The following is a 21,929-nucleotide window of genomic DNA, read 5'->3' on the forward strand; positions in this document are numbered from 1 at the left end:
AGAAGCTGCGCCGTCACATGGGGACTAGAGAGTATCACGCTAGGCAACCAGGATGCCAGCGCAAGGGAACCCCAGTGACTTGACCAGGGAGGTGAGAGCCCTCCCATCTCTTACCTCCCTGATCAGGTCCCTGGAGCTGTGGACCTTTAAGCTGACCCCAGTTCCTCCTCACTGTTGCCTGTTAAAAGCTCCCCTGAACCTTGGGAATTGCTCAACTGCTCTACAGGATCCTGCTCGACTGCAGGAGTGGGCAGAAGGTAGATCTCCAGATGTTTTGGATTTCAGGTCCCAGAAGACCCTGCCAGCGTGGCCAATGGTCAGGAATGCTGGAGTTGGTCAGGAATGCTGGAGCTGGAAGTCCAAAACATCTGCAGATCTACTTTCTGCCCACCCCTGCTCTACAGGATGCACCCCCCGCAACTTAGGTCTTCTTTAAGGACTTCCCCCCTGCCCCCGGCACCATTCCCTAGGACATCTTCCCCTTACCGTGATCTGGACAGCCAACAAACCCTCTCCAGCATCCTTAGCATCAATTGTAAACTCCACGGGCAGACTGGCGGGCACACCGGTAGTGTTCAGCCCTGGGCCGCTGGCCTTCACTTTGCTGGCATCATGTGTTGGTAGTACCTTGACCTTGAATGGGCTGGGGACATACAAGAGAGAAACTAGTGCCATGCCGATGATACAAGATTAACAAAACGCCCAGACACTCACCCTCCACTTCTAGGGTGTACAGATGTTCCCCAGCATCACTCTCAGTTCCCTCTCTCACAAAATGGGGCAGGGGTGTAGGCCCACCAGGTTGATGCCATTGCAGCCTATCTGGTACAGAGGACTCAATGATGGGCCCCCTTGCCAGGGAGGCAGGAACAGCAGCTGTCAGTCGGAAAGGCAATCCACTGGGAATTTGGCACTCATTTTGCTCTACTGCAGCCTCCTGCAACGCAGTAGAGTCCAAAACGCCTGGAGGGCACAACTCCATCGGCCCCAGCCAGCATGGCCAGTAGTCAGGTATGATTGGAGTTGTAGTTCAAAACATGCGGAGGGCACCAGGTTGGGGAAGGCTGCTCTCATGTATCCTCTTATCCGATCGACTCTGCCAATCCACAGCAAGGGCAAGTAGTGTTATATGGCACCTTTTGCTCTGAAATAGGTTTGGGGCAAAAGTCTTTTGCTTCCAAGTCACAATGACAAGCCATAATTATGAGCAAGATTTAACAGTTTTCTCTCAATCAGCCTGACAAGTTCAATGTAACTCAGGGCACAATTCTATGCATGTTTAGACAGAAAAAGGTCCTAAGGTCCTAGCATTCCCCCACACATACGTAGGAATGCTAAACACGCACAGGATTGAGCTCTTAAAACTAGTCATACTGTATTGGTAGGTCCCAAGAGCATTTTCCCAGCTCTTGCTTATTGTTCAAGAGTTTCAAAGCTAACTTTTATTCCCCAAGTGTTTCTGTCCTGGAGTAAGGAACAGTATGAGGCTTAGGAGACAGTCATAAGGGAACCCCCACCCCCACCCACCCCACCATTAGAAGTTCTGCCCAGTCCCTTCTGATTTCTAACATTTCTGGAATTTCTCCCCACTGGGAGTGGGTAATTGGTCATAAGGACTAGAAACTTGCTAATGAACACCAAGCTTCAGCATACCAAACACCTGTCCCACAGAGACTTCTGAATCTAGAGCCTGCCTGGCCTACATCAGCCGTCTCCCAACCCATACCTGCGAGGCACCTCATCGTCTCCATAGCGCACAGCAATGCTGTATGGGCCCTCCCGGCTTGGCACGTAGCTTGCAGTCTGAGTCCCATCAGCATTATCCACCACATCGACAGGCTCAACCACCCCTGCAGAGAGTTGTGACAGGTGAGGGAAAAGCCAGGCCTCAGGAAGGCACCAACTGGCTTCAGTCAGGTAGGGATCAGCTTACCTTTTGGGCCCTGAACTTTGACCTGGAGGGGTGCCACACCTGCCTTGCTGGTGTCCACAGTGAAGGACTGGGGGACATTGGCTCGGACAATGCCTGGAGTCAGGCCAGGGCCCGAACACTTAACCTTGGAGGAATCCACCACGTCATGTACCGGCACTTTGAATGGGCTCCCTGTGGAGAAAAGGAGATCAGACTGGAGCCAAGAAACCACATCTGGGCCAAAGCAACTGCACCCCATAGCTGGTGCATTTCCAGAGAGGTCTTCAACTTCTTCATCTCCATTTACTGCCTGCTTTCAGGGAAAGTAGGTTTTGCTAGCAGAATCCTTGCCAGCGAATCCTATTTGCAATCCAGTTCCCCGTTTCTTTGGGTTTTTAAGGGGAAGAAGAGACACAGGTTTTAGCAAGCGATGGGTGCTGCGGACTCAAACGCACTGCCAAATCCTACAAACGTCATGGGGGCAACGGCAATACCTGGACTACTGGTGACCAGCACAAGGATGTCACAACAGCCTGCACTGGTGACCTGCGATCGGCTGGGGACGTGACACTTTTGGAGTCTCGAATCCCAGGCTAGCAGTTAAATCATCCCACCTGTCCGATCCCACCCCTCCCCTCCCCTGGGTTGGCAATTATTGCTTGAAGAAGAGCTGCTGAAATGCTCCAAGAATGCAAACTCATTTCGTAGCAACATCCAGGCCTGAAGATACCTGTATGTGGCTTAAGCTTTGCAGCCAGTGTTTTTAGACACCAGACAAGCCCAGTAAGAGACAGGTCTCACAGCAATACTGACTTTTGCCTTATTTCCATGAATGCCCTGAAAGTGAAAATCAACAGCAGCGGCAAACACCAGTTAGGAGCATAGTTAAACTATGGCAGTCACTACCACAAGATGCAGAGATAGCCACCAATTTGGATGTTAGACAAATTCCTGGAGGATAAAGCCGTCAATGGCTACTGGTCCTGATGGCTACTATATGCTACTTCCAGCATCAGAGGCAGTATGCCTCTCAGTATCAGTTGGTGGGGAACATGAGTGGGAGGGTGCTATTGTGCTTATGTCCTACTTGGGGGCTTCTCGCAGGCAGCTGTTTGGCCAGAATGCAGGACAAGGTGGACCCTTGGTCTGATGCAGCATGGCTCTTCTTACGTTTAGATGGACCTTTGGTCTGATGCAGCATGGCTCTTAGGTTCTTATGATTAGATGGACCCTTGGTCTGATGCAGCATGGCTCTTCTTACATTTAGATGGACCCTTGGTCTCATGCAGCATGGCTCTTATGTTCTTATGTTTAGATGGACCCTTGGTCTGATCCAGCATGGCTCTTCTTATGTTTAGATGGACCTTTGGTCTGATGCAGCATGGCTCTTATGTTCTTATGATCAGATGGACCCTTGGTCTGATCCAGCATGGCTCTTCTTATGTTTTTATGTGTAGCCACCCTCTTCCTCCCTAGGCCCAAACACATGCACATTGCCTCCTGGAAGCCACAGAGAAGGCACCGTTGCCTCAGGAATCACCCCAACCAAGCCTGATCAGCTACCAATTGTGCACTGCAACTCACACCACCACCTGACTACCATTGCTCTGTTCCATCGTACTCTACCCCAAGTCGTACCTGGCACTTGGTGGCCACCATAAGTGACATTGAGATTGTAGGTCCCTGGTTCGTAGGGGATGTATTCCACAGAGCAGCTGCCATCTTTGTTGTCAGTGCAGGACATCTTGGCTTCAGAGGGACCTTCCACTGCTAGGCCCAGCCCACCAGTACCTGCACCCCTGCAGCGGAAGAAACGAGATGTGGGCCATGCATGCCAAACGGCCCACTGACCTTTGAACCCAAGCCTGTGCAACGGGGAATTGGAGTCGTCCAGACTCTCGCCTTAAGCAAGAAGCTGAAGAGGGAATGAGGGTGTTCCTTTTCAGGCAGCTCAAAAGGACAGGGGGCCATTAAAACATTTTAGTAAGACTAGAGCAGCAGTCTGCCAACTTCAGTCTTGCAGGCTCCAGTTTTCGATGATTAAAAAAAACAAAAACAAAAACCAAACCAGATCTCCAGTGGGTCAAGGCATTTTTGAAAAAATCAAAAGTCAAATCAAGACATTTGAAATTTTACAGAGCAAGGAAGCACTCAGGGAACAGTATCCTAGGCTACCTGTGCACTACTGGGGCCCACCGCTAGTGCAACGGAGAGCCGGCAGTTGTTAGAGTAACCAGGAACGAGTGCAAACACTCATCTCCGGAACAGGGCAGGCCAGCAGAGCTCGTGAAAGGGCGCTCCGCTGACCTGTCTCCATCCAGAAGGGAGTGTTTCCACCTGTTTCCAGGGTTCCTTCACAAAGCACTAACTCCCCCTTGTGCAAGCGGTGGGTCCCACTGGCACAACAAAATTGGTGAGAGAGCAGCAGCCCCACTGGATGCTGCCCAGGACCCTTTAAAGGAGGAGTTTGTCTTAACCGGATTCCAAATCTGCACTCTTGCTTTGCCTCCTTAGAGCCCCGTTGGCTAGATCCGACTAAAGTCTGCTTAGATCTAACCAGCCCGCCTATCAACTGCTTTCGTTGCTTCTTGCATCTCATCATCTCAGCGACTGTACACTGCTTCGGAGCTCAGTGGACCAAAAAGCACCACACATGTTTTAAGAGAAGGCCAACATGCCTCGCAGCAGTTCCAGCAGGCACCAGGATTGCCTGCTGGTGGCTGACAGGTGGTCTCCTTTCTGCCCACCCCCTTGACTACTGAAATGCGTTGAGGGCAGGGCTGCACAGAACTCACAGAGTAGCAGGGCAAGAGCAAGCAGCCCAAGCTAAAAAGGTGCCTCTCGACCCCCACCCCACCCCCTAGTTTTACCTGGTCTCCACAGTGAATTTGTTGGGCTTGTTGGTCGTCCCGCTCTGGATGCCAGGGCCATGCACTCTAACCCTGGTGGGGTCGCATCCTTCAGTGACTGGGACACGAAAGGGGCTACTGGGCACAGGGCTGCCATCGTAGCTCACGGCAACAGAGTGGACACCTGAAGGGAGATGGGAGAGGGCAGGAGCAGAGTGCATGTATGCGGGAGCAGGAATCCGATCCTCGCTGCTTGCCAGCTGCCAAGGCAGGGGCCACAGCTCAGCGTTAGAGCAGCTGTTTTGCATGCAGCAGGTCCCGGGGTTGAATCCCCAGCGTCTCCAGACAGCGCTGGGAAAATTCCTGCCGGCAGCCCTGCAGGGCAGGTGCCAGTCAGTGTCGCCAGTACTGGACCCGATGGACCAGGGAGCTTCCGATGTTCCTCTCCTGCATTCACAGGCAGGAGCTGGTAGATCCCCCAGCTCAGCGCTTGGGTGCCGATCCTCAAAGCTTCAGAGGCAATTCCCTGCGGAAGCTCTCCTCTGCAGCCTTGGGTAGCGCGGACCAACGATGGCTGCTCATTCGCTCCTCTGACCCTAATGATGCTGCAGGCCTAAGGCCTGGTTCAAACAGCCCAAGAGGTTTTGATCTTTTAGGCAGAAGGCTTAAGGTGGAGCACACATCTCAGAAGTTAAAAACAAAATTAAGAAAGCACACCCATGCACACTTCACTGCACCGTTAACAGTACCTCCGCCACCCAAAGCAGACTACCTCATCCTGCCCAATGGCAGGGCGGGCTCTGGCTCAGATCTACAGTTTAGCCATGCCAGACATGATGCTGCCAACTTGCTAAACTAAGCAGATCTGTGTTTGGGCAGTGTCTGGGCAGTACCTGGATGGGAAACTGCCTGGGAACCCCACATACATTAGTTAAGAGTTCCATGACGGATGTACTAAATAAATTAAAAAATAAATTAGGAAACTCACTGCACTTCGCAATCTGACACCAACACACACACTTCTCTCTCAAAGAAAGGCAGGCCTACAAGAAGGTCTTGGGAGTGCAAGCCCTTTTCCACTACCTTCTGCCCTAGCAACATCAACTGCCCCCCCCACCACAAAGAATACCCCTCCTTCTACCCCACAGCTCTCACCATCTTCATAAGGAGTGTATTCCACATTGTAGGTACCATCTCCATTGTCACGCACATAGCTCTCCGTTAGGTTTCCCGAGGGGTTGGACACTCTGGTTTTGATATGAGGGCCTCCGGCCTTAGTCAGGGTCCGGGCATCTACATTGAACTCTGTGGTGGCCTCGCGGAACACACCTGGTGAACATAGAAGAGCATCACAAGCCACAAAATATGGAAGAAGCAGGTTTCAGGAGAGGACTCCTCCCAACCCGGTCCCAAAAAGCTATACCTCACTTATACCCTATCTTATCAACACTTAGATCCCCACAGCATCCAGCACCACCTGGTGATATATTCAGGATTATGTCCATGGGCCTTAGCCAAAATCCAGAATCAATCTCTCTCTCTCTCTCCTACACACACACACACACACACACACACACACACACACACTTCTTTCTGTTCATTGCCAGTGTATCCTCAAGTCAAGAAGATCCTCAATGCAAGAAAGAGGCTTCTATTTAATCCCATGTACAGCAACCAGGTCCTGTAACTCACTCAAAGGGCCTTCACCCTCATGCCCACTAACCTCCTCCAAACCTCAAGCCCTCCTACTTCAAAACCACTGGCTATGCTGGCTAGGGCTGAAGGGAGTTGCAGCTCTCCAGATGTTTGGGCCTACAAGTTGCTGAACCCTAGACTAGGGAAAGCAGAATTATTCCCAAAATGTAAAACAATGGGGAAATGATAGTTATGCAAAGATGTGTTTCAATTTTGTGGCTGATACAAGCCATGCAAATACTGGTTACCTTGGCGCATGTTTATCAGAGCACATCCTATCCTGGCCATACCCCTTCCATGATATCCGGCAAGCTGTCCAACTTCGAGTCCCACTGGGGTGGCTCACCATGCCCACATATCCTCACCTTTGCCCTCCACGCCAGGCCCGTAGACTTTCACGCCGGAGGTGTCCACTGCTGGTTCCACATTGAGCTTGCTAGGAAAGTTGGGTACAGGCTGCCCACCGTACTTGATGGTGATGGTGTAGACGCCCGGGCAGAGAGGGATGTACGTGATGGTGTATGTGCCGTCGCCGTTGTCCCGCACGTGGACCTCTGCCTGCGTGCCGCTTTCCGAGATGATCTCGATGGTGAGCTCTGCGCTGCCGGCGCTGGAGCAGTCCACGCTGAACTCGCCCGCCTGCCCCACTGTGGCATGTTCCAGCCCCGGTCCAGAGCACTTCACTTTGGAGGGGTCAAAGCCCGGCACCACCTGGGCTTTGAAGGGAGAGCCAGGCACGTGGGTGTCGGCAAAGAGGATGTTGATGTTGTACTCGCCCGGCTCCGTGGGCAGGTAGGAGACCGAACAGGTGCCATCCCCGTTGTCCAGGCATTCTATCTTGGCCTCGCAGGGGCCCTCCACCGTCAGGCCGAGGCCTCCGTTTCCAGCCCCTTTGGTATCGATGGTAAAGGGGGCAGGGGAGCCAGCCAAGCCACCCTTCAGGCCTGGTCCGTAGGCCTTCACCTGGGGGTGGGGGAGAGAAGACGGATGGCCAGTCACGTCAAGACATCCATGAGGACCTTGGCCCGTAACCAAGACGCCTTTAAAAATCAAGGCATCCTCCGAGGAGGATCTTTTACCACACCCGGATGGAGAAACAGCTTTATGGATGGGTAACTTGGCCCCACAGATCGAAAATCACACATAGTTAAGGCAGGAGAGTTATTTTATTTATGTATTACATTTCTATACCATCGAGCGGCCAAAGCGCTCTAGGTGGGGGATAATTCAAGTGACTGAGGTTTGCAGATCTCCATCCCCCTAAACAGGGAGGGCCCTACAATGATGTGGCCTGATGAAGGTGCGTCAGGCGGTGCAGAATGGGAAGAGCGGTGAATTGCGCCGCTCTTCCCACCGAAAGGGCCTGCTGCCACCTGTCTGGCCGGCCACTCTCTCCCTCCCGCCATGCTGTGCTGCCGCCTCCTCTGGCGCCCGCCCACCTCCCTGCTCACCGGGCGGTGCTTCCACCTTCTTCCCCAGCTGCAGGGGCCTCCTGGCAGAGTTGGCCGAAACACCGCAAGAGTTTCAGCCGACTCTCCTAGCAGGTCCCTTCAGCCGGCGAGCGAGTTGGGAAGGGAGGAGGAGCCCCCTGACCACCTCCCTGCTCGCCCCCTGCTTCCACCTTCTCCCCCAGCCGCAGGGGCCTCCTGGCAGAGTCGGCCAAAATATCACAAGAGGTCCTGATCAGTCCCACACCTCTCACAGTATTTTCGGCCAACTCTCCCAGGAGGCCCCCACGGCCGGCAAGGAGGGAGGGAGAGGAGGAACTGCTGACGTCACAGTCCGCAAGAAGCAGGACGGCGGCACCAGCAGCAGGATACCTCAGGCCAGACCTGCCCCTAAGGCAAGGGCGTTGAACCTCTTTCTGCCCAAGGGCCAAATTTCATTTCAGAGAAGGGGCCGCATTCCAGCGGCAGGCGAGGTCGAAGGCCAAAATACCAAAAATACCAGCTTATGTCACTTAAAGCTCTTGGGGCCAGTAACTAAGCCTTGGGAGAGGCATTTCAGCCTTTCAGAATGAGAAAAAAATGGCGCAAAAGCCAAGAAACCCCTGGCTCGATGGTTGAAGGGCCGGGTTTGGCCCCTGGGCCTGAAGTTCTTCACCCCTGCCATAAGTCAGCCAGGGGCTCTTACCTTGGATGGATTGGTGGGGGGCACAGCTTCCACAGGGAAGGGGCTCCCTGGGACAGGCACTCCATCGTAGGTCACGTCTACCTCGTAGGGTCCTTCTTCCCGGGGGATGAACTTCACCACGCTGTTGTCCGAGCTGAGGCCTGGCTCCACCTTACAGGGCACAGGCTTGTTGGTGGGGCCGGTGATTTTGGCCGCCACCTTGCCTTGGCCTCCAGCCCCCTTGGATTTGACGGTGAACTCCTGGTCTTTGCCCACGTCCACTTCTGCAAGGACAGTTTGGCATGTCAGAAACAGACCTGTGCGGCTCCTTCAGATCAGGACACGTATCGTTCTTCTCAGGGCCAAATATTCCCACCCCCAGAAGCAGTGGCGCAGCAGTAGATTCTGAAGTGCAGGCGTTCACCATGACAGTCCCCATAGCTATGTCCCCAAGGAGGGCCCAAAATCCAAGCTGCTGTGTTGATCTATAGCAACGGACCAGCTCTAGCAGTTTTCACCTCCACCAGGAGCAGGTCTTTCATAAAGCTAATAGGTCTTAATTGCCTGTTCAAGACCACGCCACCCCAGAAGGCTTTGCATAATGGAGTTAGTGGGAGCTCTTCATTTCCCCCCAGCTACTGTGAGAATTGCAGCTAAGCTCAGGAAGGAACAGGGAATTCTGACCGGTGCAGGGGGGAGGGAGATGTCATCAGCAACCCTGCTAATAAAAGAGGGCCAGTGCTGCATCCCTGTGAGGCCTGGCTGCATTACACCACTGCCCACATGTCACCACGCACTCTGCCCAGTACGGAGGGCCTTAACAACTGCCACGAAGCAGAATATGAAATAAACACTCCACTCCTAGGTAGCGGCTTTCAGATTTATGCCACCATATTGCACAGCCTGGTGGCTGGGGTTAAGCAGGGAGGGAGCAATACTGGCATGACTAATGTTTCCTGAAAAACAAAGAGGCCTTGGAATGCTTCCAATCATTTGGCCCTGGCAGGGCTCCAGGAAGGGAAAGGATTTATTTAGCAGCCACTAGGGAGGCCTCTGAAGGCAGGCCTGATCTACAAAACACATGAGTTTTCCCATCACGGTCTGAACCCTGAAACTACAGCTCTAGAAAGTAAGTGTGTGTGTAAAAGAGATGCTTCCCAGGGCAGTGAAATTCTTTTGAGTTCTTGTCAGGACAGGGAACCCTCATGGTCTATCCCATTAGGTTGACAGCGTAGATGGACCCCCAGAAATGTTGGATGGACAGTCCCACTTAATATGGTCAGGACTGCACGTGCAGTGACTCCAATCTGATCATGGGTAGGGAAGGAAGACAAAGAGAATAACACTGGGATGGTGCAGAGTTCAGCATCGCAAGGTCTTGAGATGTTAAAACGTGCGGCTGCCACCTAAAACTGCCATCGTGTTTTGCTCACCGTTAACATCTAGCAGAGCACATCCCAACAGGAGCTTCACAGCAGTGGCTGGGGAGAAGCAGTGGAGTTGGGATGGCATAGACACAGCCCATCAGCACAACCTAAGAGTTCAAGTCCAGCCTTCCCCAACTTGGAGCCTTCCAAATATGTTGGACTGCAAGGCCCATCAGCCCCAGCCAGCCATGATGGCTGGGGGTGATGGGACTTGCAGCCCAACACAACTGGAGGGCTCCAAGTTGGGATGTTGGCAGTGGGGGAGGAGAAACAGGGATACCGAATGCACTGTTACCATCTTTGTGTGTTTTGTGTAACCTAATTCGACCCCGAGGATATCAGCGTTCACTGATACTGTTCTACTCTAGCCCCTTCTGGTTTCAAAGGTAAGCTTGTTTTTAAAAAAAGAAAGAAGTGTGCCCAGAACATGTGCAGATGATGCTCCACAAACCTCACAAGCCAGTATAGGGTGTCTGGGCCCACACCCTAAGTATAGGGTGTCTGGGCCCACACCCTAAGTATAGGGTGTCTGGGCCCACACCCTAAGCTTGTGCAAAACTGCACTCTGTGCAACCCTGTATACGGCCCGTGAACGTGGGGGGTTGTGTTTATTCATCCTTTCAATCATGTCCCGTTGAGAGCTTTCTCAGGGCCATGTGGTCTTGACAGAAAGCTGGAACGCAGAGACTCTTGGTCCGATCCCAGAAGGCAGGTTGCCCTACGCTAGTCAGCTGCAAACACTGGCCTTATTGTATAAGCCTAGGGATCGCCTGGAACATGATGCTCAACCCGCCTCAGATAGAGTGAATGACTATATAGAAGCTGGGTCATAATAAACCTGAAGGACTTACTAGAATAAACTGAAATTGTACTACTACAATTGTATGCCCCTTCGAACCCTACTGTTCTATGATTCTACTATGTTACCTTCAGGTGGCGTTTAAAAAACAAACAAATACTAGCTGCTCGTGTTCAACTCACTATTTTTTAAAAATGCAGTCAAAGCAGCATGTCCCTCCAAGGCAAGGCCTGGTCTAATCTAAGGGCCAATTTAGATGGGAGTTACTGGTGCCATTTTACCTTATCCCTCAGCTTAGACTCCTGTTTTGTTTCAGGCTTAATGAATGAGCGAAGGCCTCTTACAACAGAACAGATTTGGTTCTTTGTGGTTTGCTAGCAAGACCACAGGCTGCAATTTTGAGCTGCAACACCGCCATGGAGTGATGCAGTGACCACAAGTAGGCCTGCATTGTTACTGATTCACAAGGGGTTTGATTAGCTGTGTCAGTTAGGGCCTAAAGAGGAGACAAGACAACCAGCTTCCTGAAGCTTTTGGTCACCTAGCGGAGACGCCTGTGCCAACGGCTACTTAAAACCAGTGAAATGAGTTGGGTAGACTCATACTTCCAGAGGTGATGGTGGGGAGACTATTCTGCGCATGTGGAGAAAGGCAGTGTACATTTTATAATAGCTGCAGAATTAGACATCCTGAGAATCTCAGCTTTCACTGAAAGACAGGTTTCTAGCCTTTGTGGGAGCAAAAAAAAGTATACTCTAGCAATGCCAGATGGAGTTTCCAGAAGCAAAGAGAGGCTCAACAGGATTCCTGGTGGTAGGAGGCTAGCGCTGTATCTAGCTCACCATCCATCCCTATGATTAGCAAAAGCAGAAATAACCATTCCTCTGCCCAGTGTTTAAGCCACCGAGATACATACTGTCTCCAAGTCCAGAGATCTTGATCTTGCTGAGGTCCAGCGTGGGTGCCACACCCACATTAAACGGGCTTTTCGGAATGTGGTCTCCTCCATAGGTTACATTCACTCCAATGTTACCCTGGAAGACAAGAGGCCACTGGTGTCACCCAGAGCAGGCAGGCTTCCCATTCCACCCACCAGCCTCGCCTAGGCCCCAGCCCCTCTCCTACTGTGCCCCCTATCAAGACTCCCCTCAGGAAACAGCTACACAGTGAGGAAGAGGAGTCATGGCAGCGAAGTCCAGCTGCTCAGCTGAGCAGTGCAGAAAAGGAAGCAGGAATGAACAGTCCTGGTGGGGCGTTTTAGCTTTTTCCCTTCTCTGTGATCCCAATGAAGATTCCTTCCCCCAATACACTTTTATTAAACTCCCCAGGCCCAAGTTCAGTAGCAACGTGGGAGCAACTGTCAGCAAATCCCAGGGGGAGGGGAGGGGAGGGCTAAAACTCCCCTCCCCCTGCAATCCTGGTGTGGGGGTCGGCAGAGAAGTATGTGGAAGAGGGTATGCATGTGTATATATATATATAAATGTGCGCGTGTGCGCGTGTGCGCGCACACACACACACACACGTACGTAAGAGAGAAGGAGAGAGAAAAGGGGTTTCCCCATTCACTTTGGCCCTGCTAGGTTATGCAGCCCCTTACCACTTTCCTGACGGAATGTGGCCCTTGACTTTAAATGGTCCCCCATCCCTGGCCTAAAAGCACAGTTTTAAGTGACAAAAGACCTAATCCACAGCCTCCCCGTCCCCAGGCCGTGGTCAGTCATGTTTGCAACCTGGGCAGATTTAAAGCCTTGCTTCACTGAGCAGGAAAGCCTGTAGCTGAACTGCAGCATCTCAGAGTTCAGGCAAGGGCTCCCATAAGTACTACTCTATGGAGAACAAGGGGCAAGGTTAGGACACCAAGCCTACGTGAAGGCTATCCATCACCACCCCATTCCCCTGAAGTCACCAGGAACGCTGAGTTCTTAGCTCTTATTAGTAGTGATCCAGAAAAGCCCGATCCTAACTGTGCATTCTGAGCTGAAGTCTATTGTTGACCAAGGAATCAGGCCTCTTGCTGAAATCACTTGTCTCCCCCACACCGCCCCGTCCCTCCACTTACCTGCTGCACAGGGGTGTACTTGACAGTATAGGTGTTATCATGGTGATCAATTATCTCAGAGTCTCTTACAGCATCTCCCTTGGCCGGGCCAGTGAACTGGACATCCAGCTTGGCCTTGCCAGCTGGCTTGGCATTGACTGTAAAGTAGGTTGGTTTGCCGATCTCCACACCTGCGTGGGGACAGATGGATGTTTGGAAGGTCTGACAAGCCCCGTAGGATGGACTATCTTAACATGCTCTTTAGCACGTTGCCAGCAGCTTACCAGCAGCTTGCCCTCCCTCCTGACTTGTAGTCCAATGCACATTTGCCCAAAGCCTCCACTGCATTGCATGTCAAGGTCTAGGTTCTACCCATTTTGCAAAGTCAGCACAAATACATTTAAAGCCATCAACTGCTTTTTGTCAATCACCTTCGACTGGGAATTAGCCAGCTACCTACTTCAGAGGTCTTGTACTCTCCCGCTCCCTCTTTTTGTCCTGGACTTCCAGTGGGTGTTTGAGGAATTATGTTTATAGAGATGGACCAGGTCTGGACACTCCCTGGGAAGACCTCTGCTTCTACCCTTGGGCAAGAGAGACTGAGGGGAGAGTATGGCATAAGGGCAGGCCCCCAAGCCGCTTGTAGCACCCTCCCCACACTGTGGCCTCCTGGGGGAATTCCATTATCATCATCATCCGTAAGTCATCATTATTTGTATTGCATACCACTTTGATGCTTACTTCGTCAAGCAGCATATACATTTACTACTACTATTATTCATCTGCAAGACCCACCTGTATGGGGTGGGGATGCAATGCTCAAGGTACGTTGGGATTAAAGCCCCACCCCACCAAATTTAGCCAGATCCTGCCCTTGCCCTGGTATCCTTCTACAAACTACTGCGCTGCCCTAGGTTCAGAGTCAGGTGTAACTGTCACACAGTTTTAAAGATAGGAAGCGCCCTGTCTAAACACACAGGCAGTTGCTGAAGCTCCCTCTTCTGCACAAACACTAGAGCAGCCATCCCTGCTCTAGGCGCCAGACTCCTGGCCATGCATCCCATGCCGACCAACGCCCATTTACGGCACCCGCTGACTCACCACTCCGGTTGAGGCCAGGTCCCTCAGCCTTGACCTTGCTGGCATCATGTGAGGGATCCACCTTGATCCTGATCGGACTGGTGGGGGTGGCCTGCAGATGAATAGGAAGCAGGTGGAAACTACTGCTACATCCACTTGGCTTCTCCCTACCCCCCCCCCCATTCTACCGAGGAGGGCAGGTCTTACCTGGTCAGCAAAAAGCACCATGATTGTGTAGCTGCCAGCACCACGGGGTGTATACTTGACTGTGAAGGTGTCGTTGTCGTTCCGGATGATGTCAAAGTCTATGTCTGCCTCGGCTGGGCCCACGACCCCTGGCGCACACTTTATGCCAATGCTCACGTCGCCTTTAAGAAGGGACAAGGATCAGCAATATGGGAGCAGAACCACGGTTTGTACTGGTACCATCTGCACTACAACAGCCTGCCCCCCAAGTATGTCGCAAGTTCCCAGTCTTGCAGGGGACAGGAGGGGCCAATTAATTCTAGTCATACTGCAGTTTCTGGTGCAGGCTCTGCATTTCTACACATAGCTAAGGCATTCTCATGCACAAAACAAGAAGGACTGAGTCTATAGATGTACTACAGATCCTATAATGGCACATTCGGAGACATTTTCACTGTCTACGCAACAATTTTTGGTTGTGGTCTGCAGTTTCCACTTGTTGCAGTAAGTCTTCCTCTCTAGTCTGGAGCAAGAAAGTAGGGAATCATCCCTCACCTCACCCAACTACAACTCCCAGAATTCTTTGGGGAAAAACCATGAGCATAATGCTGGGAGCTGAAGTCCAAAACATCTGGAGATCTACTTTCTGCCCACCCGTGCAGTAGAGCATCACGTGCAACAGTGCCCTTGTAGTCTTTTGAAACAAGCAGCTAGCAACCAACAGCGAGTAGATTTTAAGGGAAGGAATGATGATGGTAAAGCAAGACAAGGCGCACTCATCTCTTCATTGCAAATTCACTTCTGCTGCTGGTTCCGAAGGGCACACAAAGCAAGTATTAATTCAGTGGCTCAGATCAGGCATCATGCCAAACAACTGTGAAGGAAGCGTAGCTATTGTTTTGGAACAGATGTCTGAACTGAGGAACCATGGCTAAAGTGGCTGCTCTCCACCTCTGGAGGCCACCGCACCTAGAAAGTGGAGTGCTGAGCAGCCCAGCATGTGCAAGCTGTAGTATACTGGCATGTTTGGAAACTTAAACCGGCGGCCTGCCAGATATTGGGACTCCAGTTCCCATCATCCCCAACCAACAACCCCTGCTGGGTGGGGATGATGGGAGTTGGAGTCCAATTACATCTGGAGGGCCACAGGCTCCCCACTCCACTTATGGTTTGGTGTGGGCCTCCCTCATCCTGCACTGTGAGACATGTCATCCCCAGAGGGCCCCCAGTTACAGGAACTCTAATGGGACATCCTTCTAAGCACAAACTAGGCAGCAAGCCGCAGCTATTGGGATACAAAAGACTTTGCTGAACTAGGTAATGGATGGAAACCTAAGCGGAGGGACCAGGAAGAGATTGCTCAGAGTTGTCAGTTGTTTTCTTGGCTGCCAAAGGAGAAAGGGAGGACGACCAGGGAGCATGGTCTGTTCCTATGCTGCCTCAAGATAAGCAGGGCAGTTTACAGAAACAAGTTTCTTCTGAAACCAATTAAAAATAGCTTTGACAATTACCCCCACTGCAATTGCTACAGCTACTGGATAGGAACAAGATTGTTGCATTCCAGCATCCTCATTTCTAACCGTGGCTTGTATACAACATCCTCCCACCATTTCTTATAGCAGCTTTTCCCAACCGGGCATCCTCCAGATGTGTTGGACTACAACTCCCACCATCCCTAGCCAGCTGCCTGGCTGTACTACGCTGCCTCCTGACATGGAAGTTCCATGTTAAGCTTTTTGTGGCATTTTAGAGGCGTCTCCTCCACTTCTTGTACCTGCCACAAACTCGGTTGGCTTCCATCCAGCTGCCATAGCTGTACTTCCTCGTGGTAACAGCAAGGGGCGAGGCGACCGAAGATGGCTAGCCTATCAGAGCTGGACCCCCACCCCGGCTACTACCGCGCTCGGGGAGGGGCGAGACTCCGATGTCTCCATCCCAGCAGTGCCAGACACAGCATTCCAAGAGATCAGAAGCACTTTCATCTTGAGACTCACCCTGTCCAGCTTCTGTGCAGTCTACTGTAAAGTACGTTGGCTCATGAGCCTTCAAGCCTGTCTTTGCCACACCGGGACCATACACTTTCACTTTGTTGGGGTGACTGCCAGCTCCAACGTTCACCTAGAGAGAGAAGCTATTATTGTCTTTGACTCGAGGGAGGGGCAGTCCATGGAGTAGGATGTGCATCCTCCAGCGTTGGCATGCGTACCGTAGCAAGATTGTGGTAGGAGGCGGTTGTGACAGAAGGGAAAGCCTCACCCGTTTGTTCCAAGGGCTCGTGCCCTAATGGCAGGGGTGGGCAAATGGTAGGCTAAAAGACCTGGAGGACCACAACTCCCATCAGCCCTAGCCAGCAGAACCAGTGGTTAGCGCTGTAGGCCAAAACATCCGGAAGGCCACAAGTTGCCATCAGCCCTAGCCAGCAGAACCAGTGGTTAGCGCTGTAGGCCAAAACATCCGGAAGGCCACAAGTTGCCATCAGCCCTAGCCAGCAGAACCAGTGGTTAGCGCTGTAGGCCAAAACATCCGGAAGGCCACAAGTTGCCATCAGCCCTAGCCAGCAGAACCAGTGGTTAGCGCTGTAGGCCAAAACATCCGGAAGGCCACAAGTTGCCATCAGCCCTAGCCAGCAGAACCAGTGGTTAGCACTGTAGGCCAAAACATCCGGAAGGCCACAAGTTGCCTAAAGGCGTTAAGAGGCTGCTCAAGGGGTCCTGCTGTAGAGAGTGCCCAACCTCCAAGAGAGTAATAGAGTAACTTAACCTGCCTAAGACAGAAACAAAACAAAACAAAAAGATACAGCAGAGTTGGTTGTTTGATAACTGGTCTGGACAGCACTCACACATTCTGGGAAGGGTAAGCGGCAAAAATCAAGGATTACTTCACCTTCAACCAATTAATAAAGAAGGCTATTTTGTCTTCATCAGGACTTGTATACCATTGTTTGAAACTGTTTATTTAGGAAGTGTGATTTTTTTGTGACATTATCAGTTATCGTAAATTGTTACTGAACTTCTTAGATCGACAGGAATGCCTGATGGAGACCTCATTTGGTCAAAACGGAGATACACCGGGGTTCCGTAGACATAACTGTTAGAGTTGCTGATACACAGACCAGCATAACTGATATAGTTGCTTTGAAATTCTGACCAGCTGTGTATGATTGTAAACCAATTGGCACAACCATACCTGTAAATTATTATTATTATGATAAATCTGGTAACCAACTGGCCCAGTGCTGTGTTGTAGTTCTCCTACACCATGAGTATTTATAATTTTTCTACATTAGAGACCAACACATTTAGTACGGCACAAGCTTTCGGGGACTCAAGTCCACCTCGCCCATCTGAAATGTTATCCTAAGTTGGCACACACTCAGGGCTGTTGAAGAGAAAATTGAAGGCAGTGAGGTCTGAGAGAAATGAAATGCAAAAGATTCTGAATGGTATTTTGATGGGATTCAGGGGGGAGAAGGCATGTCCTGGTCCCACAGCTTGGTCTGAGGGCACATGAGGCAGGGCTGGGCCTGGTCAGCATCTGGGTGGGAGGCCACCCAGAAGCCCTATATATGCCACCTTGAGTTCCATATTGGAAGACAGGTGGGGTGTACATGCACTAATACCATCTGACACCACAAGCACATCAGTCAGTAGGACTCATGTGCATAGCAACAGAACCAGTATGCAGGGAGAAGGGACCCTACTTAGCTATGGAGCACTTGGGGAAAGGCTGAGCCCACAAACTATAAGCACTTGCTGATGGAAAGGCACATCTAGATCCTGGGTCCTTCGCAGGACATACCAGACAGTAACATTTGCTCTCTGAGAGCAAGAATGAAATTATCCCGCCAACCCACCACACACAGACACACCACACTTCGCTTACTACTGCAGGGGACACTGACCCTGTATGGACTGTTGGGGATGTTGACCCCTCCCCACGACACCATCGCCGTGTGCTTCACTGGCTTCTTGGGCAGATAGGAGCAGCCGTAGGTGCCATTGCCATTGTCCTTCACAGAGACGTCCACAGGGGATCCTTCAGAGTCCTGACACAGAGAAGTTGACAGAGAAGTTGCAGGAGATCAGCTTCCTGAGCACCTCCCTTGTAGTCTCTTATCGCAGCAACGAGATCCTTGCCCTGCCAGATAGAAGTCTCTATGCTCATACTTTAGATCAGCCTTCCCCAACCTGGCGCCCTCCAGATGCCTTGAACGGCAACTCCCATCACCCCCAATCCGCTGGGGGTGATGGGAGTTGTAGTCCAACTTGTCTGAAGGAACACCAGGATGGGGACGGCCCACCTGGATAATGGGGACAGAGAGTCCTGGCATCCTTGCCAGCACGAACAAGGTCTCACCTGTACTTGCACTCTGAGAGGGGCCTTTCCGCCGCTCTTTGCGTCCACAGTGAACTCCGCGGGTTTGTTGACTGCAACACCCGTCTTCTCTAGGCCTGGCCCGTGGGCTTTTACCTGGAAAGGGAGTTGGGGGAAAATCTGTGAATAGCAAAGCAGTTTCCGCCCAGTTTAGAGACGCTGTATTGGCCGTCAGCAGCACAGCCAACAGGGATGCCAACCGATAGATACCCTAAGAGACTTGACAGCAAGTCAAAGTGGATGCCCTTCCGCTTCAGAGCAAGAGGCCTTTGGCTGGAGTATGGACACTTTCACACACAATGCTTTGAGGAAGAAGCATGGCTGCCCCCAAGCACACAACTCTATGGAGACTACTCCAGTTAAGTTTTGAGCTGGTCTTTCTCAATTCCCATCGAGTTTGTGGTGGGGAGAGGAGGGGAACTGGGTTGGCAGACAGGAAATCAGAACCAAGGCTGGATAGATGCAACAGGAGAGGGACAATTGGCACAAAGGCCTCTAGTCGTAGAGAAACTTGGGGGGGCCATAAAGACTCACAACTACACGGGCTAGAACGTACGACTCCAGTCAGTTTTCCAAGAAAGCAGAGATAAGAGCAGTTCCTTTATACCCAGTGTGTAGACACAGCCTTGACAAGACACTCCTAAAGATAGGGCAGCAACTGCGTCTCCAGGCACCAATGTGAGGCACATCGTTACTAGTCCTTAACTGCGCTCCCCTCCCAGAGATATGCATGCGCACACAAAAGCCAGGATGCAATGCAGGCTCCCCTGTTCTCCAGCTTACATACAGCTTACCTTCTCTGGGTGGAAGTCCTTGGGGGCAGCTTTGATCTCTGCCATGAAGGGGCTGAGTTTGATGTCTTCATTGTTGCAGAGCACATGAACCGCATATTCACCTGGTTCCTGGGGCCAGTAGCGCACATCACAGGAGCCATCGCCCTTGTCATCACACTCGATCTTGGCCTGCGAGGGGCCCTCCACTGAGAAGCCTGCAAGGAGAGGAGGGAGAATGGGCAAGGGAGTATGTGCAGAAGAGGCAATTAGGTCAGGTCACACTGCCTTGGAGCCATGCCAATTCCCATCCACCACACAAGAGATACAAAATCTTCAAGACCATTCAGTTGGCTTTAAAAATTATATCCCACCCGCTACAGGACCCCTGCTGACAGTATAAATAAATTTCACAGGCTGCTTACAATACAAACATTGCCAAACAAAAGCCACGTAAACCATTTTGAAAACAGAAGTTTGGACAGGCAAGGTAGGAAAACAGTCAAACCAAGACCCATCTAAACAAAGGCTTAAACCAGCCTAGGGTGGCTGCAAGCAGAGCTGGCCCAAGACATTTTGCTGCCTGAGATGAAGGTGCCTCTACCCGTTCTATGTACAAAAGCAAATCAGCTGAAAACTAGTTCAACACTTGTGACAGGACAGCATCCTCCACAGGCAGCAGGCTGGCTTAGGGGGTGCTGGGCAGACCATGTGGCACACACAGCTTTGCCCCCCCCACTTCACTGCCACTCCCTGCCACTCAGTATCTGCCGCCAGAAGTGGCTGCCTCACTTTGCCTAAAGGGAGGGCCGCCCCTGACTGCAAGTGAGGGGGCTGACGGGGCTTCTCAGGCAAAGGAATCGCTAAGCAGGAACAATACCCAAGTAGGGTGCCACCACTGCAAACACCCTGTTCTTGTAGCCACAGCTGACAAGCTTCAGAAGGAGGTCACTCAGAAAGGCCCCCAACCACCTCAGTCTACGGGGAAGCATAGGAGAAGAGAGGCATTTCTTCAAACACCCTTTGGCCTCGGACCATTCAAGGCAATCTTCCCCAGTCTGATGTCCCCTGGATGTGTTGGACTTGACTCTCATCATCCCCAGCCAGTGTGGCTATTCCTCATGCTGGCTGAGGACGATGGGAGTTGTGCCCTCTGGATGTGTTGGATTACCAGGTTGGGGAAGGCCGTTTTAAATTGTCAAGCAGCATTTTGAGTTGTGTTCAGACACACACAGGAAGCCAAAGGGAATTCCTTTGCAGCAGCTGCGATTCCGTCAGATTCCTCCCCACTGAGGTCAGCCATCTTCAGCCCCATGTGCAGAATGCATTAGGATAGCCCCATTCTTGAAGTTGCCAGAGAGCATATGACCTAGTTCACACATCATGACAGCCCATGGCTTAAACAATCCATGGGCTATCATGCACGAGTGGGGCAGAGCGGTTCCGCTTCTAACCAGCAACCTACGGGCACCGAGAGGTTGCTTAGTGTGTCATCTGAACCTGGAGCGCTTGGTTGTTTAGGGGCTAAACAACCCAGCTGTTAACCATGGTTTGTTACCGCAGGATTGTTTACCCCTAAACAAAGCAGCACTCTGGATTCAGACGACACACTAGGCAACGTGGCTGGTTCTCCTGCTCGTGCATGACAGCCAATGAGTTGTCATGTCATGCAAACCAGCCCATTATCATGGTGACCAAGGTAAGGGCACAGGAAGTGAACCAGGCCCAGCCAGGAGAAGCACCATCTGTTATGGGGGCTGGCTCAGAACAGGGAATCCTGCTATTGGAAAGAGGGCAGGCCACAGAACTTCTTTTCACTTATAAGGAAACAATGTCCTCAGCAGACATTCAGACAAAACAGTGCCACATCCCCTTCGCTCTCCCATCACGCCTCTGTTCCAGAGCACTCTTTTCTACACCCGCCACAGCCCTGCATTTTAAACTTACATGGTGCATACTCCCCAAAATGTCAGGTCATTCTCACCCCAATGTTTCAACATAGCTGAGAGAAACCAAGCTGTGGCAGTTTCTTGTCTTGTAACAATATACTCTTGTAAATACTACTGGGAAGGCAAGGAACGTCTGGACACCAAGTCATACTGCCCTGGAATCTAGAGGTTCCACCTAGCATCATGTTAGTGACCACTGGTAGACCTGTTCTTCATCTTAGAATTCACCCCAAGCTAAGGCTTTACCTAGTGAATTCCCCAAGGTAGTGATGCATTGCGTGAACACCCGGACTCCCCACCCATGAACACAAGACCACGCTGGGTCGTCTTCTGGCTTTCCCAAATTACCTAGCGTGCCGACATCATCGCCAATGGCTTCTACCACGAAATCAGCCGACTTGCCCACGACGCCTCCTTCCAAGCCTGGCCCCCAGGCTCGCACCTTCTGGTTTGTGCATTCTGTTCCCACTTTGACTTCAAATGGGCTGAAGGTCAGAAGATAACATGTTCATTCCACAGAGTTACATGGTAACAGATCCGTTGCTAGGAGAGGTTGCCTGCTCAGATTCGCCCCAGCAGCACAACTAGTCATCAGAGGAGGGTTATCTGCAGCCCTCCCCCACATCGCAAGAAAACCACAGAATTCTTCCGCCTCATTTTGGTCAGCAAATTACTTTCAAAACAGGACAGACAGCCCTCACAAAATGCAACCCCCTACCACCACCCCAAAGCCCTGGC

General features: G+C 51.6%; 1 protein-coding gene across 3 annotated transcripts in view; it reads right to left on the reverse strand.

Annotated features, from left to right (window-relative positions):
- Positions 1-21,929, reverse strand: part of FLNA (filamin A) — a 95,762-nt gene that overhangs the window by 34,045 nt on the left and 39,788 nt on the right. For all 3 annotated transcript variants that reach the window (XM_084836015.1, XM_084836014.1, XM_084836013.1), the window contains exons 12-28: positions 21,540-21,676; positions 19,267-19,460; positions 18,455-18,568; positions 18,000-18,143; positions 16,093-16,216; positions 14,120-14,280; positions 13,934-14,024; positions 12,854-13,023; positions 11,711-11,828; positions 8,590-8,852; positions 6,822-7,419; positions 5,917-6,090; positions 4,783-4,945; positions 3,551-3,711; positions 1,934-2,104; positions 1,727-1,850; positions 487-643 (exon numbers count right to left, since the gene is read on the reverse strand). In XM_084836015.1, coding sequence (XP_084692141.1) covers positions 487-643; positions 1,727-1,850; positions 1,934-2,104; positions 3,551-3,711; positions 4,783-4,945; positions 5,917-6,090; positions 6,822-7,419; positions 8,590-8,852; positions 11,711-11,828; positions 12,854-13,023; positions 13,934-14,024; positions 14,120-14,280; positions 16,093-16,216; positions 18,000-18,143; positions 18,455-18,568; positions 19,267-19,460; positions 21,540-21,676 — 3,064 coding nt within the window. The remainder of the gene's footprint in view (positions 1-486; positions 644-1,726; positions 1,851-1,933; positions 2,105-3,550; positions 3,712-4,782; positions 4,946-5,916; positions 6,091-6,821; positions 7,420-8,589; positions 8,853-11,710; positions 11,829-12,853; positions 13,024-13,933; positions 14,025-14,119; positions 14,281-16,092; positions 16,217-17,999; positions 18,144-18,454; positions 18,569-19,266; positions 19,461-21,539; positions 21,677-21,929) is intronic.

This window comes from Heloderma suspectum, chromosome 2 (genome assembly GCF_057233095.1).
Source record: "Heloderma suspectum isolate Gila_16-S chromosome 2, 16-S_ref, whole genome shotgun sequence".
Classification (NCBI taxonomy): Eukaryota; Metazoa; Chordata; class Lepidosauria; order Squamata; family Helodermatidae; genus Heloderma; species Heloderma suspectum.